The sequence below is a fragment of the Eublepharis macularius genome, chromosome 2 (assembly GCF_028583425.1).
Source record: "Eublepharis macularius isolate TG4126 chromosome 2, MPM_Emac_v1.0, whole genome shotgun sequence".
NCBI classification, from domain to species: Eukaryota; Metazoa; Chordata; class Lepidosauria; order Squamata; family Eublepharidae; genus Eublepharis; species Eublepharis macularius.
In genome coordinates this window covers 130,406,845-130,422,803 of record NC_072791.1, presented here as the reverse complement: position 1 = coordinate 130,422,803, position 15,959 = coordinate 130,406,845, and the positions used below count along the sequence as shown (strand labels likewise).

At 42.5% G+C, this 15,959-nt stretch overlaps 1 protein-coding gene across 3 annotated transcripts in view; it reads right to left on the bottom strand.

The window, feature by feature from the left end:
* Positions 1-15,959, bottom strand: part of GTF2H1 (general transcription factor IIH subunit 1) — a 33,903-nt gene that overhangs the window by 5,116 nt on the left and 12,828 nt on the right. For all 3 annotated transcript variants that reach the window (XM_054970745.1, XM_054970744.1, XM_054970747.1), the window contains exons 7-14: positions 14,873-14,952; positions 13,478-13,611; positions 12,485-12,572; positions 12,231-12,319; positions 8,100-8,217; positions 6,924-7,014; positions 5,883-5,998; positions 4,773-4,865 (exon numbers count right to left, since the gene is read on the bottom strand). In XM_054970745.1, coding sequence (XP_054826720.1) covers positions 4,773-4,865; positions 5,883-5,998; positions 6,924-7,014; positions 8,100-8,217; positions 12,231-12,319; positions 12,485-12,572; positions 13,478-13,611; positions 14,873-14,952 — 809 coding nt within the window. The remainder of the gene's footprint in view (positions 1-4,772; positions 4,866-5,882; positions 5,999-6,923; positions 7,015-8,099; positions 8,218-12,230; positions 12,320-12,484; positions 12,573-13,477; positions 13,612-14,872; positions 14,953-15,959) is intronic.

Sequence of the window (15,959 nt, the reverse complement as noted above, 5' to 3'; positions counted from 1 at the left end):
AGGCAAGTTGAGATCTGTCAAGGAAACCAAGAAGCATGGCTGTTCTAGCCCCCGATGATCCTTCTTGGCTGCAATCAGAGCCCTGCATGTGGCCAGTCATTCTCCTCACCGTTGGCAGTTCAATGAAGTCTATGTTGAACAACTAGTCCCTCCATGCCTCTTTACTTGCCCGTGGCTGGCAGGAGCTCCCCCCTCCACTTCCTCCTGTGGCAGCCTCACAACACATCCTCAGGGATAGTCCTCAGCCCTGGGCTCCCAGGGAAGCAGCAGCCCCGAGGACCCACCAGGTGCCTCTGCCCCATTGAGTGGAGCATACATGTGGTGGTGCAAGCATGCCCGACTCTCTTGTAGTACTTGCAGGATTAAGTCTCAATCGGACTGGGCGAGGAGGCCATGTGGAACAGGGCCACCTTGCTGCAGTCCCCAGGCTTAACCCCACTAGGAAAAAATACAGAGGGGAACACTGTGTGGTAACAAAGATAATGAATCAAAAGACTCACAACAGTAAGGACTGGCAACTTAACATAAAGTCTACAAAGTACAGCACACACTTATGGTGTAAGTTACTAACCACTTTTATGAACAATATTAATCACGAAGGCCACTAGCCTGTTCCTTTTCAATACAAAATGAACACAAGGATTGCACAAACAGAAAGTCCGAAATGGAGCTAGAGGAGCTAGAGGAGAGAGTGCAGCTTTGTGGAACCGCACAACCACCAGTATATAGCGCTCTTGATAAAGAAGATACGAAACAGGAGTTCAGCTTGCGCCCTGTTGAGCGCATGGTGGCTTTCCGTCCTCCCTGCAGGCTTGGCGTCCTCTTTGTGGAATCTCCTGACTGGGGGCTGGTCATTGGAATGTGTTCATCATTTGACCACCGTGATTAAGTAAAAAAGAGTGACTCGGTTCATTAAGAGACAATTTTGGGACGTCTTCCCCATAGGGGAGTGTGGACTTTCTGTTTGTGCAATCCTTGTGTTCATTTTGTATTGAAAAGGGACCGGCTAGTGGCCTTTGTGATTAATATTGTTCATAAAAGTGGTTAGTAACTTACACCACAAGTGTGTGCTGTACTTTGTAGACTTTATGTTAAGTTGCTAGTCCTTACTGTTGTAGGTCTTTTAATTCATTAACCCCACTGGGCCCAAGGAGGGGCGCCAGGACAAGATGGAGCTGACTGATGTGGCAGATGAGGCTGGTGCTCAGGGAGCAAACACAGCAAGTGACAAAGATGAAGGGGTGGGAGATGCATCCTGGGGCCCAGGCAGCATGCCCATGATTTGGCCCGAGCACTGGGTTTCTCCCCCACAGGGGCCGGCATGCTGGTGATCTGTGCTGTAGTGGTACATCTAAGAGACTCCCTCCCGAATGCCTGCAGCAGCATGAACAGCTGTCCTACCGGCCTCTTGGTACTGGCAGGTCCTTGAAGCTGGCGACCACGGGAGACCTCTGTGGTAGGGCGATGCCAGTGGGGGGCGAGGAGGACCACTGGTTGGTGGGATGGACAGACTATGGGATGATGCTTCTGGCTCTACACCAGAGAGGGACCTGGGAGATGTGGGCCTCTGTGCTGGGGTTTGGGATCCTCACCCTGCACAGTGCATCCTCCCTACCCTTTCTGCCATGTAGGTGGTGATCGAGAGGGACTGGCTGGAGACACGCAGAGAGTGGAGGGAGGCTGTGTCCTGGGACCATGACTGGATGGCTAGCCTGGCTGCACTGGCTGCATATCACCTGAGGGATCTACTGGCTGTCATGCGCAAGGGTCAGGCATGCACTGATGGGCTGCTCTGGCAGCTTACGGCTACGGTTCATGGCCCCCTGCCAGCCCCCCTCCTATGCCGCTGCCTGTTAAGTGTGGCCTAGGGCACACCACGGGATCACACTGGTGATGCAGCCAGGCAGCTGGAGACCACCCCACCAGTGAATGCGCCTCACCCCCCAGTGGGATGTAGACCCTTCTCATCCATAGGAGGGTGGCAGCCACTGGCCATTCTCATATCATGCTCCTGAGCCATCCTGGTGAGTCCCTCCTCTTCAGTGGGGCAGATGCCATACACACCCCTCGCAGTGGGCTGCACCTCCAAAGGGGGCCACGCACCGTGCCTAACGCTTGGCTGGGCAGCTCCCTCTGCCCAGGCACTTCCATGTGGATGCCGTGTCAATGGGCAGCAGGGATCGCTGCTTGCTGCACTTTTGCTTGCCACTCGTGAGCCCCCATATGGGGGCAGTATGGCCATTGGGGGTACTGGCGGGGTCATCAAGGGAATGCCAGGACATGCACCTCCTGCTGCAGCCTCACTGTGCACTCTTGTGAAGGTCCTTAGGGAACATATGAGCAATGTCACAGCTACGTGAGCACTGGTGGCACGACAGGCCTCAGGACTGCGCGGCAGTTGTTCAAAGTTTTCAGTGTTATGATGTTTAGCTTAATATCCAAGAAAGAAAAGAAGAAACCCTTCAACAACCCTTCAAGTCAAAAGCACAGAAGGTATAACATATGGATGGAAAAAACAGAATGGAACTACCTTGAACCACCCTAATAAAAACAGTAAGTATATTCCAACAATATATACAATAAAGATGAAAATAGCATTAATCACAACTGCTGTAGCAGTGCACTAAATTACCTGATCTGAATGGCCCAGGCTAGCCTGATCTCATCAGATCTTGGAACCACCAAGGAAGTCCAGCATCCCTGTGCAGAGGCAGGTAATGGCAAACCACCTCTGGTTGTTTCTTTCCTTGAAAACTCTTTGAGGGTTTGCCCTAAATCAGCTGTGATTTGATGTCACTTTAATCACACTAATTACTACACATGACATTACTACACATGACAATTTAATAACTGAGTCCAAAACAAATCCAACAGAAGTCCAAAAGGCAAGAGTCTAGAAAAGTTATGGTTTGCTAGCAGATCCTGGTTTGAGCACTCTTCTTCAGGTAATTTTGATAAAAATATCCTGAAATAAATCAAGAGCTCTAAAGAAGACATCCATTATTACTATAGAGAACATAGAGCGCTTTCAATTAATTAATGGGATAGCATTAAGTAGATCATGAAAACCATATCCAATGGGCTTCAAAAACCATACATACCATGTGCACGCGCACGCACACACAAAGAGTCAATGACAAATAAAATGTTAAATAACCAGGCAAAAAGTATCCAAAGCTGCACAGTTACCATTAAGGTTCAGAGTTCTAAATCAGGTCTCTCTCATGTCAGCACATAATTCAAGGTAACAGCTGTTAGCATACCAGAATGTAGTATTAAATACCCAATAGCATTCTATGTCCTTCATAGTAATAATGTTCACTTTAGAGTGCTTAATTTATTTCAGGTAGCATTGTTTTATCAAAATCATCTGAAGATTACTAGAAACAATCTTTTGTCATTCTGATGGATTTGTACTGGACTTATTTATTAAATTGTCATATATTTAATTCTTTGTTCACTATTTTCATGTATATTTATATTCCATGTAGTAATTTGGTGCACTGTTACTGTAGTTGTAAATATTTTTATCTTTATTGTTTGAACACATTTATTATTTTTATTAGTGAGTTCATGATGGTTTCATTGAGTGTTTTTTCCACCCATATATTATACCCTTCTGTACTTTTGTCTTGGTAACTTAACATCCTGTAGCCCACATAACTGAGACTAAGAAAGATTGTCTAACTAATACACTTTCTTTTTACTACAGAATTTATTTTCTATCTGCAATTTATTTTTGCCTACCTTGCAGACAGCAAAAATTAAAGATGCATGTATTAGCACAGGATGTAATAGTATGCAACATTATCTCTGTCTCTCTCAAATATTGGGTGTACTTTCAGTTTCTTACAGAAAATGAAGATATTTATACTTTTAAATTCTATAAATATGGCAAATAGTACAATTTTATCTGTTAAGGTATAAAGGATGCATTTTATGTTGTTAGATCAGCAAAATAAGTTGAAGTTTGATAGGAAAGTAAATACTGCACATATTTCAATTATTCCCAAGATTTCCATTCCCAAAAGACAACCCCCCCCCTTTTTCCCCTGTGACTTTTACATCTTGGATTGTGATAAAGCTCAGGGGCAGAGTAGCAAAAAGGCAATCAATTAACAATGTGGAGAGGTTCTGTGATGAGTTAGGAGGAACAAATGGATTTATTTTCCTCTCTAAAGGCAAAAGCTGGAGGTTGGTTAAAAAAGTGTTTCTATAACAACAACTGCACTTATATACTGCTCTTCTAGAAAGATTAGTGCCCCACCCAGAGCGGTGAACAAGATAGTACTATTATCCTCTCCATAATACAGCTGGGGAGCTGGGGCTGAGAGGAAAGGCTTGCCCAAGGCCACCTACTGAGCTCATGGCAATAGTGGGATTCAAACCAGTGTAGTACTGATTCGCAGCCGAACCACTTAACCAGTATGCTATAGCAGATTCTAAAGATCATACGCTTTATGCCCTCTAGTACTGTGTTAAATTGCCAATTAAAAGCACCTCTATCTGTTAACTTTATCCATTTTGTCTAAGGAAGGGGCTCACTAGACTTGACACTGCTAGAAAAAACAATCTCAACAACAACTTTAGTTTTATATACACCACAATTATGTTCATATTGTTATATTTTACATTTCCAGGCTAGGAAAAAAATCTGATAAGTACACATAGTATCATACATAGTAAATGACTACCACTCAGTATATACTAGTCTATCCAAGGTACATGCATTGTAAGCTGCTCATGATTTAAAAGTGATTTCCTCCCCTTACATTTGTGCTTAAATACTGTCTTCGAATTTTTTCTTGGAATGGGCAGAGTTTTGTAACTTGAAATCTTTCCAAATTACTCCTCATTTTCATAACCTAAAAGAAAGAAAATATTGGAGTTCAAACCACAATACTGTAAATACTCAGAAATATGTAATCAATTGTTCCTAAACGGTTAACACTTCTTGAATATTAAGCTCACTATACAGGAAAAAAAGTATGTGTGTGTGTTTGGGGGCGGAATGATGGCTCCTTGCCTAGCATCAGATCAAGGTTTCCAAGCTCAGAGATATAAGAAAGTCTATGACTATAGCCAAACCAAGGACATGTGGCTGTGATGCACCTGCTAAAGCTGAGCTCAGAGCAGTGCTACTCAGTCAGATGGTTTGGAATAATCCAATTTCCCCTATTTTCCCTGTCAGATCCATTAAATATGTTTTACTAAGAAATACATCAAAAGGCACCATGGCATCGGAATGCCACAATGGGAACTGCTATTCTAGAGCATTACTTTTTAGAAGTCCAGGTAACTACACTATGTTAAAGAAGTACACATTTTAAAAGATCTGAATAGGAAGTATCACCTCTTCTGAAAGATTACTGAGCTACAGGCCTACATCAGCTGGTGCCCAAATCACTCCAACAGCGAATTTCCTTTTCAGTGTCGTATATATCAAATCTATAAGGCTGGCCACCCAGGTGTAGGTTTTTTTTAAAAAATCCACCTAAATAAGCATTGCAGGGGCAGGTCAGCTGGTGGTGGTCAAGAAGAGAAGAATGTTGGTGAGGGTGGGGGAGAAAGATAATGTTGATGAAGTGGGGAGGCAGGCAGGCAGGCAGTAGTCAGGAGGTGAGAAGGAAGCAGCCACGGTGATAGGAGGGTGGGAGTGGCAGACGAGGAGAGATCTGGGTTTTCTGTTACAAGTTCCTCACAAAGAGCCCTATTCTTTTCTCCACCAAAAAATGTGCATGTAGTATATTATTCATAATAAGGAAGATTTATGCTGTTAAATCAATAGCTCCAATATGTGGCATTCAACCATATTTCAATGCATAACAGACTAAAGCATCAATTGCAACAATAGCCAAAGGCATATTATTAATTCTCCTTACCTTCTCCTCTAGGAATGGTGTATTAACAGGAAAGCAGGACCAGAAGTGCCTCAACAGTTCTCCTACTGCCACATATAAGTGTTTTAGTTCAGACTGAACATCATTTGGCACCATCTCTGCAGTTACAAAACCACAAAATCACATTAACACATTAATATGTAATTACCTCAGCTTATAAATGCATAATGATATTTGGCAGTGGATATAGATAAATGTGTGTATTAGATACTTGCAACATCAAAGAGTTCTTTATACAAAAGGGCACAAGGCCAATATCAAAGTATCAATATAGAACTCAGAACCATGAAAGAACAAATTGCACTTTAACACTTAGATGTTTCCAAGGTTGGAAACAAAGATTCTATGGTTTTGGAATATTCCTGATGATTAAATAAATTATTTAATTATTTCTATTTTAGAAAAGGCTGTGACAAGAGAGGTACTCAACCTCAATGAACTCCTCTGCTTAAGTGATTTATTCCATTTATTCACCATAATTCTCCATTTGGTGAAGTCAGTGCAACAAAGATATGATAAACCACAGGGCAATGTTTATTTTGTTTTAGAGGATGCTAAATTAAAGAGTTGCTTTGTTTTGGCTTAAAACTGAGAACTGCCATGAGAACCAAGAAAAACCTGGTACAGAAATAGCGTAAATAAATAAGTGGAGGAAACGATGCTAGCTTCCGATGCTCAGCCTACCTAATTAAGTATCTTCCAGAAGTTGCAAATGTTTGTGCACTCCCCTATGTAACTGCATTAGGCAGTATAGGATCATACAGGCACCATAAGTTATGAATGTGTATAGATAAGCTCTATCATATCATATGCGAAAGTTTAGAAGAGAAAGTTTCTCAACAGAGCATGCCATTGACCTAGTGTGTAAAGCAGAAAATGCCACTGTCAAGGGATGAACTGGTCAATTGTTCAATTAGACAACCTAGCTGTGTTCAGCTCAATGCAGTCAGCAATTGCTTACATGGTCGTGTGGACCATTTTGCTCGTATGAGGAGATAAATGAGCTTGAAGCCAAGTACTTACGGTTTATGGCTTGCTGTGTTCCACCTTGCATAAGTGCTCCTCCAGGTGACAGGGCTGAGATAGTACTACTAGCAGCACCACTTGAGAGAACCTTGAAAAACAGAATTTTTTTCTGTCACCAAACAGTAAAAAACTGAAGTATGTACTGAGCCTTTACAACTAAGACTACATTTCATGGGTACAGGCTACGTTATTTTTACTACTACATTTGTACAAATTATTCTCTAATGATATACTAAATTGATACTTATATTATCTATACTTATGTTGATGCTTTATTTATTTAGCCTAGCTAAATAAAAGTGACCCACTCCCCCCTGCCCACAAAAAACACATCCTCTCTGGGATTCAAGAACAGCACAGAATGCAATATGTGGCTGTGCAGTGAGAAAATCATTTGCTGATGCAAGTTCTCTTCCTTGGGCTGAAGGGTCCAATACAGAGTCTGCCAAACCTCTAAAAGGAAAGGCATTCCAAAAAATTATGGACTGCCAACAAAAAAAATAGCAAGTGAATTCAGCAATAACCACAATTTTTATAATTCAATACTTACTGCCTAACAAGGGCAATAATACAACCAAATAACCAAGTTCCTAAAAGACTACCTTCTCACAGTCTCTATGACTGACTTAGATCCTGATCACATCATCTGCACAATATGGCCATCTGGCAAAGGTGCACTGAGATACTTTCTGTGGTTGTTCCACAACTGTAAATTCTTCTATTGAAGACGTACGAGAAACCTGAGCATATTAAGGAAACAGTGGAATATCTTTCTATTTGAGGTTAACAGGGTATTGATGTCAGTTCCAACCTAAGCACTTGGGAGCATGCAGGGGCAGTCAGCAGCTCCTTTGGGAAGTACTAGTTGTGAGAACTGGAGTAACCTTGATACTTCATACATACAGCTCTCATAATTTGCAAGACTGCAGCAACCCAGAGACTGTATGTGAAAGATCAATACTTCAATAACATTTAATATGTAAGCTTGTTAATCTGTATCTCTTAAACATAACTAAAGAACAAGTCCTGAACATGGAAAGGAAAGGGGAATATAAATTTTATTTTACACTATGAAAATGTGCAAGTAAACAGCATCAACAGTGTATCAAATTCTCAGAGCATAGGAACGCACAAATGTTTTCATCTTTAATGAAGCAAAAACATTAATCTTACCTGAGATAGTTTGGGGACATAGATTTCCATTTCTTGTCTAATACTATGCAAAGAATTAATAATATCCTGACTAGTTGCATATTGCTGTGACTGAATTGGTGTTGGACCATGATAATACCTGTTGAAAGTAAATGGGTTCTTATTTAAACTTCTGAGAATGAGAATCCTTCAATATTTAAAGATTTTCTGCTTGCTCTGAGGTCTTTATTTTTTTTTACACCATGATCATTTGTTTTTAAAAAGTTACAAGACATGTATACTGACTTCCAGTAAGCACAAAAGTAAGCTCCTTTATTGCAAGGTATTGAAATTAGATGCACTAGAAATTGCAGATAATCATCATGCCTATTTGAGCTCCTCTCAAAAAAGGAACAGTATTATTGGAACTTTTGGACTACAATGTTACATTCCTTTCCACCCAGCCAAGTTTCAGTTTTGAATACTGTGACTGTTCCACAGATATACACGATCAGGCCCAGAGATTACTTCAACAGACGTTATGTGAACAAAGTGCCACCAGACTCAGGTGTGCAATTTCATGTTCCATCTCCAGTGCTGCTCTTCAAAGTCAGGCAATGCACACAGCACACGAGTTGCAGGGGAAAAAAAGAAAATGAAATGGGCCTTATGCACGCACAGAAACACTGTAGGCATAGGTCTCTCTGGATTAAGAAAATACTAAAAACCACCATAAAAGCAACAGGGAGAAATGCCCATGTCTGTGAGGAAAAAACTGCAACCACCTGCAATCCACCCAGTTACTTGAACAAGTGAAAAAATACAAAAACCCAACAAAAGAATGACAACTGGGCAAAAATAGCTCTAGTGGTGTTCTACAAGTATGAACACAAAAGCTAAAATTGTTAAGTCCTACAGTAGTTCTCATGTTTTTATTTACAAATGTTCAAGAACATCTTTTGATTTAATTTTACTCTGGTAAAGATACGGCTAAGACTGTCCACGTGAGTGGTAGATACTTTCTACGTGCAACAGGAAAACCTTTGGATCTAATTGGTCAGGGGGAGGGGTGGCAATCCTTGCCTGAGAGTCTTTCCCCTTCAGGCCACTCTGAGATCTCTGACACTGAATATGTAGGCCTGGTGTGGGGTGCCGAGGAGAGTTTGGCTATCTGTCTAGTGTACTGACTGCTTAGTGCACCAGCAGATACCTTGTCGCGCCTCCTAGAGGTGGTAGCGGGGTGGGCCTTGGAGTACTCCAGACTGATGGTGCTGGGGGACTTCAACATCCATGTTGATGATGCCTCCTCTGTGCAGGCTGTGGACCTGGTGTCTTCCATGGCAGCACTGAGACTCCCAATTTGTATCGACCCCTACACATCAAGCAGGCCACACGCTAGATTTGATCTTTGGGATGGGGTTAAATGTGGATCTGGAAGTGGTAGAACTGGTGCCATAGTTAGACCACTCAGTCCTGAAGGCTCGGCTGGGGATACCGCCCCCCCTCGCAAGGGCGGTGAGCTGATTTATGCTCATCCGCAGAGACTTATGGACCCAATTGGGTTCCAGAATCCAATGCTCCACAGCTGTTCGTTACATGAACTGGTGGGGGACTGGCAGTGCTGGATCTCCGAAGCCATCAACAAAATTGCCCCCGTTGCCCTCGTGCAAGACGGGCTCCCTGGTATACAGAGGAGCTCCGATGGAAGAAGTGGGAGCTAAGACGGCTTGAGCGAGTATGGCGACGATCTCGGGATGAAGAGGCAAGATCATCTTATAGGACGTTTATGAAAGCCTACGAGGTGGCGGTGAAGGCTGTGAAGAAAGAGTTTTATGCAGCCTCCATCACGTCAGCTAGCTCACGCCTGGCAAAATTGTTTAATGTGGTTCGGTCATTGGTCTCCTTGCCAGAGGGAGGCCGTCAAAGTCTGAATTCGGATATTAGCTGTGAGGCTTTTGGGAGTTTTTTTGCTGATAAAATCTTGTCTCTCCACTGCGACTTGCCAGCCACAGTTGATTTAGTGAATGAGCTAGAGACCCCTTGGCTGCCTTCAGGGCTGATATTTGATCATTTCAGCCCACTCTTTGGGGAGGAGATTGACAGGATCCTGCAATCAGTTAGGCCCATCACATGTCCCTTGGACCCATGCTCATTGTGGCTGGTAAAGGCTAGTGCCGAGGGGCTGCGGTGCTCGCTGGAGGCCGCTGTTAACCTATCCTTAGGCTCTGGAGTTTTTCCTGGGCCATTAAAGGAAGCTGTGGTGAGGCCTCTTTTAAAGAAACCATCACTGGACCCCACTGACCTGGTCAATTACCACCCGGTTTTGAACCTCCCATTTCTTGGAAAGGTGATTGAGCAGGCAGTGGTGGAACAGCTGCAGGGCTTCCTGAAGGATGTCTCGGCCCTAGACTCCTTCCAGTCTGGGTTCCATCCGGGACATGGGACAGAGACGTTACTGGTTGCCCTCACAGATGATCTTCGTAGACATCTGGATCGAGGCGGCTTGGCGCTGCTGATATTATTGGATCTGTCGGCAGCGTTCGATACAGTTGATTATGATCTTCTGACTCGCTGCCTCGCCGATGTGGGGATACGAGGGACTGCCTTATAGTGGCTTCTCTCTTTTCTCCATGGTCGGGGACAGAGGGTGGTGCTTGGGGAGAAATTGTCATCCTGCCACCCTTTGGTGTGCGGGGTCCCACAGGGAGCAATACTCTCCTCATTGTTGTTTAACATCTATATGTGCCCCCTTGCCCAGTTGGTGTGAAGTTTCGGACTTGGGTGTCATCAATATGCAGATGACACTCAGTTGTATCTGATGATGGACGGTCAGCCCGACTCAGCCCCAGATGTCCTGGAACATGCTTTTGCAGCCATGACTGGTTGGTTGAGGCAGTGTCGGCTGAAACTGAACCAAAGATGGAGGTCCTGTACTTGAGCCACGGGGGATTAGGTTCGGGACTCCAGCTCCTGGCCCTCGACAGGGCACTGTTAGTGCCAGTTCCGAGGGTTAAGAGCCTGGGGGTGATCTTGGATGCCTCCCTGAAAATGGAGGCACAGGTCACAGCAGTTGTCAGGTCCTCTTTTTTCCATCTGCAGCAGACGAGGCAACTTGTCCCTTACCTGTCAACCCATGACTTAACTACAGTGATCCAAGCAACGGTCATCGCTAGGCTAGATTACTGTAACTCACTCTACGTGGGGCTGCCCTTGAGCCTGACCCGGAGATTACAGGTGGTACAAAATGCAGCAGCACGTGTTATTACGAGAGTGCCAAATAAGGCGCATATAACACTGTTCTTATGCGAGCTGCATTGGTTGCCAGTGGAGTACCAGATCAGATTCAAGGTTCTGGTATTGACCTAAAAGGCCCTGTGTGGACTGGGACTAGAGTATCTACGGGACCATCTCTCCCCATGTATTCCCCGGGGGGACACTCTGATCAGGGGACAAACAGCTGTTGGTGGTCCCTGGCCCCAAGGAGGCCCGCCTAGCTTCAAGTAGAGCCAGGGCCTTTTCAGTCCTGGCTCCCACCTGGTGGAACGCTCTGCTCTGTCTGCTGAAATCAGGGCCCAGCAGGACGTACTATCCTTTTGCCGGGCCTGCAAGACAGAGTTGTTCCACCAGGCATATGGCTGAGGCTGGGCCTCCGCCGGCCTGAAAAAAGGGGTGCATAAAATCTTAACCCTCCCTGTGAAGACTGTCCAGCATCCTGTTTTAAATGTGTATTAATACACTGTTGTTTTAATATTTAAATGTAGATGATTTTTAATTGTATTTTAATATGTTGTTATCTGCCCTGAGCCTGCTCGCGGGGAGGGCGGAATAGAAATTTGAAATAAATAAATAAATTGAACCGTTTCACCCTGCCCACAGGTAAAGGAGAGTTTATTACAGGAGTCTAGGATTTGTGAGGACAAAAAACCACAAGGAACAAGGACTGCAGTGAGGGGGAACACTTGGGTGAGGCAGGTTCTCCCTCTTGTGCCACCAAAAAAAGATGGTACAATCCAACCCACTGTAACAATTACAATACAAAACATTGGAATGGTGCTTTTCTTGAGATTTATAAAAACCAGAATGCTATGGTGGGCACACTGATCTCAGAATGCACAACATGATTAAATAGCATTGTTCTGTCCCAAGCTGTTTCATTTCATTCACAAAACATACCTATCTGATTTCTTTAGGTTTAGTGCAATAGTTTTAATGCTGTTACTATTTTCTAAATCCTCATATTCAATGGATTCTTGAAGTTTTACCTACAAGATAAAACACAGTCAAGATTCTGTAGACACACATATAATTAACATTCTCCTCATGATTTTCCATCTAGAGGAACATGCGTGATGTATCTTCAATAATTCCTAAAGCATATTTTTATTTCTGCTTTCTTTACAATTTGCAAAAGCACCCTTCGGCTTTACCTTTTTTATTGGTGGCTGAAAGAAGTCTGAATCCCTGGAATTTCCATCCATACTACTGGTCTCACTATAGTGATCATTTTGTGCTTCTCTGAAAATAATGAATCATATAGTATATTAGTTTCTCTGAAACTATTCAATACATCTCAGCCCAGCCCCAGCAGCTCTGCAGTACTGAACACTGGCTGGGATCTAATCCTACTTCTACTGGGATCCAATACTCTTCCTCTTCTAAGGGGAAGAGCATTTCCATCTAGAAGCAATTCTTGAAGCACTGTTCTGGAAGGGCAGAAGCTGCCAATGAAAGAGCCAAAAGACATTATGCCTGAGCAGAACACTGTGCATGAAATTTTGGATCCTAACCGTCTCCTCACAAAATCAGTATGCGATAAGCTTTTGAGGGCTCTGACCACTTGGAAAGCAAAAATCTTAATCAAGATAATGATCGCAATATGGGGAAAAGCACTTCCTCCAGTCAACACAGATTTTTCAATTCTGTTTTACATTTCTCTTTTTCATTTAAATTACCAGCACAAGTAGAGCTGTATTATTAGTCTGTGTAGACACGTGCTCAAGCATCAGCAAAATGTTCCCCTGTTGGTAATAGCAACTAAGATTTGCACATCCTCAAAGTTTCAATTGTAGCTCAATTTAAATACAACACCAAACCATGGGTTTGTGATTGGGAGAAGCATTGAGGGTTCATGCACTCTCTATTCCTCAAATACATGGGTTCCTTTCTCTACTTCTTGGTTTCTGCTATCCTAACGGGATCAAATTATCATTTCAAGCTATTTTTGAAGGAATTTTATCTTTTTAGTTCTTTGCTTTTAGCACATTATAACTAAAAATCTACAATTACAAACATTTTAAGAGAGTGAGACCTGCCTTTCCATGTTAAAAATTCTTGAAATCAACCTTCAGGAATCAGCAATTCTAGCTCTATAATTCTCATGTAATTTTAAAACTTACTACATGCTCTGTGCTGTTACTTACTGTTTCCGGAGTCCAGCTGCAAGGACCATGGCACTGTGATGGTTAAAGCGTTTTATAATTGCAGCATTGCTATTCTCCTTTATTGATTTATTGACTGAGTTGGACGTAGAAGGTGCCAAGGAAGCACCATAACCCTACCAAAAAAAAAAAAACATTATGATGTGTTTAAATGAAACTCCATTGGTGTTGCATGATGGAAAAAATTGAAATAAAAATTACTGACTTTTTATTAAGTGATCTGGAGTGACTATGATCCAAAATGAATCTGAAAGCAGCTTCCCCCAGCACTGACTACTCTTACTGAAGGTAATTTTTTGTGTCACAGGCATCAAAGTGCTCCAGCAGGTGACAAGAGTAAGTGGTGAAAATGGAAGAAACGGAAAAAAGGAAAAGATGCAATTGATTTGGTTTGAAGAGGAATAGCTACCCCTCAGGCAAGTAACTCTGGAAAGAGGTGCCTTTGTACTGCTACCACCGTAACAGGTGAAGGAGTACTAAATAAGAAGGCATGACGCATAACAACAACAACAACAACAACAACAACAACAACAACATTCAATTTATCTACTGCCCTTCAGGACAACTTAATGCCCACTCAGAGCGGTTTACAAAGTATGTCATTATTATCCCCACAACAAAACACCCTGTGAGGTGGGTGGGGCTGAGAGAACTTCAGAGAACTGTGACTAGCCCAAGGTCACCCAGCTGGCTTCAAGTGGGGAATTAAGCCCAGTTCTCCAGATCAGAGTCCTGCGCTCTTAACCACTACACCAAACTAGTTCTTAACCACTACACCAAACATGAACATATGAAGCTGTCTTGTATTATACTGAGTCAGATCATTGGTTCATCAGGTTCAGCACTGTCTAAGGTTGGCAGCAGTTCTCCAAGGCCTTACGCAGAACTATTTCACATCACCTACTAAACCTTTTAACTGGAGATGCCAAGGATTGAACCTGGACCTTCTGCAGACTGAATAGATGTTCTACCACTGAGCCATCACTTCTACCCCATAGGTTCATGTAATCACATTGTATCTGAGGAAAGGCCTTTTGCCAGTTTCTAAATCATAACTGTGTGCAACCACATCAGATGACAATGGAGATACCATGGAAAAGTATATACAGCAGTGCTTGAAAGCCACCTACTTTGTGCAGTAGATTACAGAGGTAATCCTTGTATGGTGTTTTTAAAAAACTCAATTGCCCTTGATCCACAAATGGATTTTAAATTTACACATTAAAAATGCACACTATTACTGGGTACAGCACAACTAATCTACAATACTTAAGAACAGAAATGCCTTGTGGGATCAGACCAAGATTTACTTAGTCTACTATTCCTTGCATGACTCTTAGCACTATAAAGTGCATAATCTAAATCACATGTACTTACTTCATCCAACGATTTATCTTCCAAGGCTGTTAAATCTAATAAAGGATTTTTCACCCCTTGAGACACCATTGTCTTTAACCCTACATGTTGAAGAAAAAGCTCTGAATTATATCATGAAGACTAAGTATTGAGAAAGGTTTTATGGCTTGACATCCTAAATTTTGAAAGTTAGGCACAGCAGTCATGAAAACTGATATTTTAAACATTATTAACAACAAATATTCACAATCAGCACTATAAATGTACAAAAGCTCCCCAAATAAATCCCCAGCCCTGCTCACACATGTCTACTTAGTCATTTGTACCACTCATGATTTTAATTTACTTTCCCAGGGTATTGTTTCTTATGAATTTATCTATATATCTAATCCTCCCCTGTGCAGATCAAAAAAATCCATACAATGGGAGTAGGTATGGATGGGGCGGGGGGACCCCAGTTTTACAGAAAAATCAGAAAACCTTTTTGAAGGTTTAAAAAACCCAAGCTGAGAAGCAATGCTTGTGCAAGTATAAATTCAAACATTACAACTTTAAAAAAAAAACCCTCCAACATCTTAAATACTATATTGCAAAATCATGGTTTGATGAAGATGAAAAGTAAGGAAGGGAGGTAAAGGAACCAAATGTCAGGCTGCAGAACTGAAGGCACAGAATTTCCCTTCCCCTCTGACTCTGCATAGGTCCCCAGCTTGTAAGCGGATTTATATGCTCTAAACTGTGATATAATTTGGTGCCAGAAACACAGGAAAGAGTGCATTTTGTATGCACTGTACACTGATCTAGCTTTATCTGTAAAGCTAAAGTATTTGCCTTGATTTGTGTCCCTTTCATAATTCAATTGAACTTGGCTGCCTAGAGCCTTTGGCTGTAAGAACATAGACCCCCATGCTCTTTGTGACATTTGCCCCCTTCCTTTTGTGGCTATTAGATTTTGCCTATGAAATATTCACAAACAACATGTAGTTCTCCAGTTGTGAATAATCTTTGTACAGTGAGGCATCTCTTTTCATCTCATTTCCTCCCCCTCAATGTACAAACCACCAAGAATACAATCTTATAGAAAAAACACTGAACACATAAGCAGTTT